Source organism: Solanum lycopersicum, chromosome 7, assembly GCF_036512215.1.
Source record: "Solanum lycopersicum chromosome 7, SLM_r2.1".
Classification (NCBI taxonomy): Eukaryota; Viridiplantae; Streptophyta; class Magnoliopsida; order Solanales; family Solanaceae; genus Solanum; species Solanum lycopersicum.
The window spans coordinates 14,113,890-14,123,825 of NC_090806.1; the positions used below are offsets into that span (position 1 = coordinate 14,113,890).

At 33.9% G+C, this 9,936-nt stretch overlaps 2 protein-coding genes across 3 annotated transcripts; one reads left to right on the forward strand and one right to left on the reverse strand.

The window, feature by feature from the left end:
* The first annotated feature begins 925 nt into the window (after window positions 1-925).
* LOC112941812 (serine/threonine-protein phosphatase 7 long form homolog) lies at window positions 926-6,370 on the forward strand. Of its 2 annotated transcripts, none has more exons than XM_069286747.1 (8): window positions 926-2,058; window positions 2,791-3,579; window positions 3,691-3,885; window positions 3,959-4,399; window positions 4,549-5,251; window positions 5,328-5,376; window positions 5,455-5,874; window positions 5,951-6,370. In XM_069286747.1, the coding sequence occupies exons 2-4, from the start codon at window positions 2,800-2,802 to the stop codon at window positions 4,301-4,303; spliced, it is 1,320 nt and encodes a 439-aa protein (XP_069142848.1). In that variant the 5' UTR covers window positions 926-2,058; window positions 2,791-2,799; the 3' UTR covers window positions 4,304-4,399; window positions 4,549-5,251; window positions 5,328-5,376; window positions 5,455-5,874; window positions 5,951-6,370. Both variants share the same exon structure in this region, with proteins under 2 accessions (XP_069142848.1, XP_069142849.1).
* A 319-nt stretch (window positions 6,371-6,689) lies between these two features.
* On the reverse strand, window positions 6,690-7,930 carry LOC138337312 (uncharacterized). Its single transcript, XM_069287218.1, has 3 exons — window positions 7,413-7,930; window positions 7,103-7,322; window positions 6,690-6,983 (listed from the first exon to the last, which is right to left on the reverse strand). Exons 1-3 carry the CDS (start codon window positions 7,928-7,930, stop codon window positions 6,690-6,692), a joined length of 1,032 nt encoding a protein of 343 aa, XP_069143319.1.
* Window positions 7,931-9,936: the final 2,006 nt, after the last annotated feature.

Sequence of the window (9,936 nt, forward strand, 5' to 3'; positions counted from 1 at the left end):
ATATTTCTACATTCTATTTTGTTGGAGCATTCCCTAAAATCATTGAAGTGTGATAAATATAAATAGACATTACAGTTTTTTTTCTAATATAATTCAATTTTCAGTTTTGAGTTTTTAACCTTAAAAATTGAAATTTGAAGCATTTAAAGATCTTTCATTTTTTTCCCGTAATAGCCACTACTGCTTTTATAAAAAAAATAGTTCAATTTCATTTTTTTTCCTTTAAAATTGAATTTAAAGGCATTTAAAAACCATTCATTTTTTGTCGTTACAGTTTTTTTTAACAAAATAACTTTTATTTTCTATTCAATATAGCTATATAAAAATTCCTATTTTTAATTGTATTTTTAGAGCATATTTAAAATGTTTTTTGAAAAATCAAAATTGTTGAATATTTGTGGTACTGATATGTGATATTTTTACTTCTCTTCTTATATATAGATAGATTTTTTAAAAAACATAGACAAACCCACATATTATATCCAGTAAAAAAAATTACATTTAGAAATGTAATATGAGCTCCTCCGATTCTTCAAGAAAATATGTGGGTTCCTCCGATTCTTTACAAGAATTAGAAAAATATTAATGATGAATTTAAAAATGTGACATGACACCCTAGTAGGAGAGAAATGATATATTTTTTTGTGTCAAGTATATTTTGAGAAAAATAGGCAAAGTTGTGTGATATTGTAATAATAAAACAAACATAAGTAATATTCCTAGGTAATTTCCCAAACATGAATCTAAGGAAATTACTCAGTTTGATTATATTGATATTTTTACCAAAATAATTTATTATTTAAATCAATTTACAACAGTAATATATTTTTTCAAAATTTTACAAAACTAGTATAAACGTTGTTGACAGTAACGTATTAGGCCATCTATTAATTCTGCCAAGAAACAGACCAAAACTAACGGGGGACGGCGTTAAAGTTATAATACGTTACTAGAAATAACGTTTTAGAGTTTAAGTTGGAATACGTTACTGAAAGTAACGTTTTAGAGTTTAAGTTGGAATACGTTACTGAAAGTAACGTTTTAGAGTTTAAGTTAGAATACGTTACTGAAAGTAACGTTTTAGAGTTTAAGTTGGAATACGTTACTGAAAGTAACGTTTTAGAGTTTAAGTCGAAATACGTTACAGATGGTAACGTTTTAGAATTATTATCTTATAACCCATTAGCCGCACTTTCCTCACCTTCTAACCTAAATAAACCCTATTTCATATTTTTCCCCTTTTTTCATTCCCTCGCTAAGAGCTGGTTCTCGTCGTTAATGTTGCCGAAAAAGGGGATTCACAGTATTTCAGCGCCATAAGTATTTCGAGAGGTAGTTTCTTTGCTTAAGGTATGTTTTTCTTTACGAAGGAATTGAATTGAATCGTAAGTAGGATTCTATCTTGTATAAATTGAAGAACGTGCCAACCAACTCATGAAATTGGATTCCAAAATAAGTATAATTATATTAATCCTGAAAAAAAGAACTATAAAGCCTTCAGATTTGGAACCATTTATGAGTGTGTGACCATAGGAGCATAGACAAATGAGGAATGTCTTTATACAGATTTCAGAATATAAGAATTAATTTCCAATACCCAAAAATAGAAAAAATGTATTCACTCTTTTAATTTTCTTAATCTACAATCCTCAAATAATAAATTAGCTATCAGATCTTGACCATATGCTTAGAAAGAATGAATTTTTTTGCTAGTCTTATGGTCATTAAAGATTTGAAACACTTTTTTTTTTAATTTTTCTAAAAGAGTGAGAGAAGGGGGTTTTGTGGTTTTGTTGGGGAGGAAAGAGTCTTTAGATTTCTGTTGTGATTTGTTTTTTTTTTTAAGTCCCAAATATATTGCTAGTCTTATGGTTATTAAAGATTGAATTTTTCATAAAGGATTCTTGAAATTTTGTACATTTAATATCTGGTTTGTCTTAGTGAGTGAGTGAGTGATTACATTGATATGGGAATTGAAAGAGTCTCCTTTTATTGTGGGTCTGATCATTTACTTCCCAAAAACCATAAGTATTTCGAGAGGTAGTTTCTTTGCTTAAGGTATGTTTTTCTTTACGAAGGAATTGAATTGAATCGTAAGTAGGATTCTACCTTGTATAAATTGAAGAACGTGCCAACCAACTCATGAAATTGGATTCCAAAATAAGTTGTTATCTGGTAACTTGTTTTGTTTAGTTCGATTTAAGGATTATTTCATGGTCACTGAACTCAGAATTGTTATTTAAAGTTGTAACAATTGTATATTGTTGAAGAAGATTGCGTAGCAGTGCATTGAGAGAATAGCTATAGTCATTGTTACATTGTCTTTTAGATTAGTATATGTTTGTTAGTTAGTTACATAACATAATTAATTTGTTAGCCTAAATTGCTTAACTCATTAGTTGGTTAACTTTGATTATTGTAATTAGCACTTTAGTCATTTATATAAATAGCCTACTGTACAGATGTAAACATATAATGAAACTATCTAATAATGATAATCTATATTCTTCTCTGTGATTCCTTAAATTTGTCTCATCTATTCAAACAATTCTCTGTAAATTTTGATTCTTAACATATATCAACAAAAAGATTATACTCAAGTTCTATTGTTGCTTAGTGTAGTCTAAGATGGTTTGTCTTATACAACACACTTCCAAATTAAAGAGAATGACCTTAAAATTTTTAAATGTGATTTCATAACTTTACATCACTTTTGAAGTATGTCGCCAAGAAAAAACTACATAATAGTTCGGGCTAACATTTAAGTTTACTTTCATGTGTATTTCATAGGTATTTTTTATGGCTAATGATAGTGAATACAAGTTGGATCCCGGTCCATTGGAATCGAATGTATTAACGGGACAACTTACTCATAGATCACAAGATATATGGGAAGGAAATGTTAATATGATTCTTAATACGAGGAGAGAAGATGGAAATTTTTGGAAGCTCATAGAGAAATATCCCATCCATCCACGAGTTCTTGAAGTAATTAGGTTATCTGGATTATATGGTGTTTACAAATCTAATCGGCCTGCTATTGACCGTAGTTTGATCACTGCACTAGTTGAGCGTTGGCGTCCCGAAACTCACACTTTTCACTTTAGAACAGGCGAAGCAACAATTACCTTGCAGGACGTAGAGGTGTTGTATGGATTACCTGTGAATGGTGATCCAGTACTTGGTAATGAAATGATAAGGACCATAGAGGATTGGCAAAACATTTGTCAAAGATTATTAGGTTTTGTTCCTTCTCTTGAAGACTTCAAAACAAATTCCATCAAGGTCGCTGCATTTAATTCACACGTGTTAAGCCAGCCACATTTGTCGAACATGGCAACACAAGATATGGTTAATCAGAAGGCAAGATGTTTCATGTTCTGGATGATTGCAGGTATGATGATGGCGGATACATCTAGTGGTTATTTGAAGCTTATGTACCTGCCTATGCTCGAAGACGTCAATAAAATTGGATCTTATAGTTGGGGGAGTGCGACCTTGGCATACTTGTATCATTTTCTTTGTAAAGCTTCACAGAGTACCCAAAATGAGATAGCCGGATTTTTGCCACTACTTCAGGTATACCTAATGATTGTACATATAATTTATTTATATTTCTTTCAATTTGTCTCTGTAGTGTTATTGGAGGATGAAATTTTTTAGAGATGTAATCCTAAAACTCTTTCTCAGATTTGGGCGTGGGAGAGAGTCACTGTTCTCCGTCCTCAAATAGTATCCCACAGAGATGCGAGAACTATTTGTCATGTTGGTTTGCCTAGGGGTCCGCATGCTACTAGATGGTTTGCACATCTTAGTTGGACGAATACTACCAAGCATGTGTTGAAAGTTTATAGGGATGCACTTGACTCTATGATAGAAGATCAGGTACATTGCTTTTACTTATTTATAAATATTGTAAATGTAAAGACTCACTTTGCTCATTTCTTTTTTCATGTAGTTTATTTGGGAACCGTATTCCGATGACTTAATTGAGAGTCTTCCTCTCTATTGTCATGCTGGACGAGACATATGGCGAGTTAGAGTTCCAATATTTTGTTGGGATGTGGTCGAGGTTCATTTGCCAGATCGTGTTATGAGGCAATTTGGACTACAACAAGCTATACCAACTCCGTTTCCATTTGATTCTAACCACTTTTGTCATGATCGTCGAGGAAGACCAAATACAAATTGGGAGTTAGAACATGCACATTGGTTATCATTTTGGAACCAACGTCTCCAATATAGTTGTGATGCACCGGTTAATAATGAACCACTTCGCTATGATGATCCATATCTTATTTAGTTCAGGCGCATTACTCGTCTTGTTATTGGTAATCCTAATTCACGTCCTCAAAATCAACAAGGTTATGTGCCTAATTCGACGGCATATGAAACTATGGTATGCCATTTATTGATTACTGTTGTTTAGTGTTGTTGCTGCCAAGTGATTTATGTGTCTTTATTGATTTTAGTGTGTCATTTATTTTGTTTAATGTATCATCAGATTAATGGTGCATCATTAAATAACTTCCACTTTAATTTATTTAGGTGCGGCATATTCATTCGATGGTTGATGAAGCTAAAACACTTGGTGATAATCCATCATATGAGGCCTTATACATGTTTAGAAAAATGGTGCGAGATCAAGGTTCTGATTGTTTGAAATATGTCCATGAGGCTGACAGGGTTCATGTGTCAGCCGATTATAGAAGAGATGTGGTACAACCTGTCCAGTTACATCACCCAGTTCGTAGGCGAGGAAAAGGTGGTGTTGCAGGTAGGAGAGAACGTGCTGTTGAAAGAGCACAAACACATGTTGAAATAGATCAGGCCACACAAAATGTCCAAGAAGCCTTAGAAGATGATCAAGCAACATCCAATTATAATATTGGTTCTATTTCAGGAGGTTGCACTCATGAAATCACTCAGGCATCAAATATGACATATCAACTGTCAGAAACAGATATCATGCCATACGTGACGCCACAGACTCTACAAATATCAAGTCATCCAAGTCTTTCATCACTTGAGAATGTCATTGGTAATTTTGAGAATGTCCCAAATTTTAACTCATCGCCTGTGCCTCTGATCATTGAAACCCCTGATGCCACTAATAGTTTAGAGGACCCGAATCATGATGTGGACGATAATGATCCAAAGGATGCAAGTGAAGGTCGTGATACGACTATTCAAAATAGTGAACCATCAAGGAGGGAGAAGCGTAAAATTAAACTTAAGCCTTGTGGGATTGGTACTTTAACATCTGACATTTTTTATTTAGTTTTACTCTCTTTTAGAATAATATAACATTTATATTTTCTTTACAGGCGGTCACTATGCTATCCAACATGTCCAAAAACAGAGAGCCAAGAATAAGTAATGAAAATTGATGTTGCTGAAATCTTTTGGTGTTGCTGAAAATTGGAGCTGCTGATATATTGTATGTATCTATAGGTGAATTTGCAAAGTTGAATGATGGAGCCATTGATGAAGATATGGAGCTTTGATCTTGTGGCATGGAGGGGTTTCTTGTTTTCAGCATTGATACTTAACTTTATATTCGCTTGCCAACTCTTTTTCCTTCAACCCCTTGTATCTGCTTTAGGTAAAGATCAAATTTTTATGATTATTTTTGTTTGATTCTGTGGTCCAGTTATGGCAATGACCTTCAATTTCATGGTTGCTGTTGGAATAATATTGGGAAACAAACTCGTATGGCTTTCGTTCCTACATTTTCTTTTTGGTACCACTGTCGCCTTTGCTAGACCCTCCAGGAGTGCTATCTTTCAAGTGGGACATCAACAATACGAGTGCTATTATCATCTCAGCCTTACTTGGTTTCCTCTTGCAATGGTCTGGAGCTTTAGCACTTGGGTAAGAGTCTTCTAATATGAGCTCCGGACTTGTTTGTTTGAAAATTCATTAAGAGGAACTGTAATTATTGATGCAGAGCTACATCAGCAACGTCACACGTTGTTTTAGGACAATTCAAGACTTGTGTGATCCTACTAGGAGGATATTTCCTGTTTAGCTCAGATCCAGGGTGGACGAGTATATGTGGTGCCGTTACAGCTCTTGGTGGAATGACAGTATACACATCCCAGAAAAGGCGAGTGATCAACTCCCAAAGCATAGTTTACCTCCTCAAAAACTCAAGAGTACTGAAGATGATGACAACTCCAGATACACACCTCCAGACCAAACTCCTGCTGTCGTCTAAGTTTACTCCTTTTTTTGTTGGTACATAAGTTAGATCTATTTTTTTACTGTGAAAACAGGGTTGTGGGAGAACAATACAAGTGTCGTGCTGCTAAACAAAGCAGCTTGTTGATCCACTTTAATTGATTATCATAATGTGTAAATTTCTGCATTGCAACACACCAGCATTATGTCTATTGTAAAAGATGCTCAAGGATTAGAAAGTTTGGTTGTTTAGCATAATGAGAATTGCAAAAGTTATCCAACTTAAATGATGTAATGATCGAGAGGTAATTTCTGAAAGACTTGCTACAAGAAAGAAGAGCAATAGCCATAACCAACCAATGCGATAACTTGTATCTGCTTTAGGTAAACATCAAATTTAGGCGACCGTTTGAAAGTTAAAAAAAATTAGAGCTGTTTGAAAGTTAAAAAAAATACATAATTAGAGCTGTTTGAAAGTAAAAGAAATACATAATTAGACTACCCACTTAAATTTGATTTCGAGTTGGACATCGACGCCTGTCATGCCCAGTTTGTTTACACAATCCACAAGCCCGCCCATATGTTGCAGTATCACGATCCATCTCATTATGAATTCTAGTGGTCCTTGATCGATTGGGACGTCGATAGAATTCATTACTTCTCATTATAAAGCTTGGTGATGGCCAATATGCCTCGTGTCCAATCGGTGAGAATGACCCAGAATATGTTGTAACATAATTCTCTATTGTGAAATGCTCGCTGACAAAATTTCTAGCTAATGCTCCCATTCTTTCAGTAACCTTCATGACATGTGAACACGGGAAGTGCAAATTAGCCCATTTTTCACAATCACATTTTTTTCACTTAATGAAATACAATGAGGATTACCACCAATACCATCAATTTGTATTGATCTAACCTCATATATCCCTGTGGATATATTCCAATCATAAACAAAGTGTCTTTTTGAATTTTCATAGTTTTTCTCCCACTTCTTTTTGAAACTGCTTGTCCATAATTCCTTTTGCTCAACAAGTTGGTGAGTTTTTTGACATCTACGAGTATATCGTTCAACGGTTTGCTCCAATGAAAGTCTAACCATAGCAGTGACGGGCAAGCCTTGAGCTTTCTTTAGAAGTCTGTTGAAAGACTCTGAAAGATTTGTTGTCAGTACTCCCCATCTTTTTCCATTATCATGACTAACAGTCCATTTGTCCAATGGAATTCACATGAGGTATTCATATGCTTCTCTATTTTCTTCTTGAATTTCCCACATCAAAGCTTCAAACTTCCTTACTTGATGAGTTGTAGCAGCCCTCCACATAAGATTACTGAGGTCCCTATTTGGAAATTGAGATTGAAAATTACTTTTAAGATGTCTCAGACAAAATCGATGAAAGGCCCGAGGTTCCTGCAATCGCCACAACTCCGATAAACTAGTCAAGATTCCTTTTGCCCTATCAGAGATAATACAAATATCTTCTCTATCTTTTATCACATGTAAACTCAATTTCCTAAAAAACCATTTCCATGCCTCTTTCGACTCTTTGTCAACAATACCAAACGCAAGAGGAAGAATGTTATCATTTCCGTCAACTCCAACAGCAATTAACAATTTTATCTCATATTTACCATACATATGAGTTCCATCTACTGAAATAACAGGACGACAAGTTTGGAACCCATCAATGCATGGCTTGAAAGCCCAAAATACAAACTTAAAAGTTTTTACCTCTGGTGAACTCATTGACTCTTCGTGTTTCCATTCCACAACTGTTCCAGGATTAAAGTATTGAAAAGCTGCAAAAAACTTAGGAAGCTCACTAAATGATTTCTGAAAATCACCATATACCAATGTAAATGCGCGTTGACGCCCAAGACACGCTTTTCTATATGTTACTTGATGACCAAATTTTTCATGAACCTTAGACATGACATCCACTACCAACAATTTTGGATTTTTACTTATTTGATTTAAAAATAGAGATGCAATTAAATTGGTATCTAAGTTAGTGTGACCTGTTGTAAGTCCTTCAGTCTCACATCTATGATTATTAAAATACTTTCCTATCTTCCAAAGGCTACCTCCAACCTTACGACCTCGAAGAAACCATGGACAACCCAAAGAATCATAAAATCTGCATCTCACAGTCCATACGCTCTTAGTTGATATTACAATCTTAAATTCTTTATTTTTGCGCAAACTCCAAATTGTCACAGCCCGTTTTAACTTAGTTTTACTACTAAAATACATATTTTTTTCTAAATCTTTTTTTGCATCCTCGACCCAAACAGAACAACATTTCATTTCGGATTCACGAGTAGAGATAAAAATATCTTCCTCAGTCTCCAATGTTGTAAAGTAAGGTATATCATTATTTTGCATTTCATCAAATTGATTTTGAAAATTCACCGCACTTTCATTTTGAGGTAAATCTCCAATATCTTCATCGGATTCACTTTCAATGACTTTACTCTCTCCATCATCTTCTGAAGGTTCATCCTCCTCCGAATTTTCATCACTTCTTTGAGCATGTGCATCATTACACAAATCAAAGGTAGCTTCATCTTCTCTGTAAAAAAAAATTCATGAAATACAAAAAAATGAAAATAATTAATTATTCATGCTATTAAATAAAATTAGCTAAAAAGATTATTCTACCTGATTTCATATTGATTGTGTATACTCTCAATATGTCTTTGACTACTCGAGCCTTCATCAAATGATTGATGAATACCATGTGTTGCAGTGTATGTAAAATGAGGCTGACTGAATGTGGCAAATCCATAATTTTGAGCCAATAAATTCATATGATAACCATGTTGATCATTCATTCGAAACAGATTATCTTGATTTATTGGTCTAATCTTTATATACATCTCCAAAAGATTTATATCAATCTTGTTCAAAAATTTCGGAGGAATGGCAAAAAATTGTACCAAAGATTGGTCATTCTCAATTTTGAACTCAATAAATCTTATAACGTTACCTTGAAATGAGCATGGATATTTTCCAGAAATATCCAATTGAATATTTTCTCCATCAGTCCCCATTTTCTCATGCAACAATTTAATTAATTCAACGTAGTTGGTCGAAATAGACATGCTAACAATCATTCTGGCACATTCGTTATATCGAAATCCGTTTATTTCAGTGATTATTTCACCGCCCCAATACAAAGCAATCATCACGTTATCTTCAAAATTAGCCATCAAAAAATCCTACACACAAGAATAAGATGCATTATAGTTATTAAAAATATGTTATAAGTACATTACAATATATTGACAAGCCATACCTATTGAAATTTTGTGAGTATTGATTCAACAATAGGGCATATACGCAGAAGCTTTGTAGAACATTATTTGAATGTGCTAAACGTTCTACACAACCATTTCTTATAATGTTCTGTGGCAACACTTTAAGAATTTATTTTAAAGTTAAAACGTAACATATAGTAACGTTTTATTGGACGATCAAATCAGCAAGAAATCTACACATACCCGTGACATGATAGAATCGTTACTTAGGGTAACATTTTAGTCTTAAAACGTGACTCCCAGTAACGATTTAACGTCACATTTTGTACAAAGATTCTCAGGTGGCAGACCTGTGATTTGATTTGATATAATCGTTACTCCAAGTAACGTTTTATATGTAAAACGTGACTTCCAGTAACGTCTTCGACGTCAAATTTCGTACAGAGATTCTAAGGTGGCAGGTGGCAGATTTACAAAGATACGTTACTGATG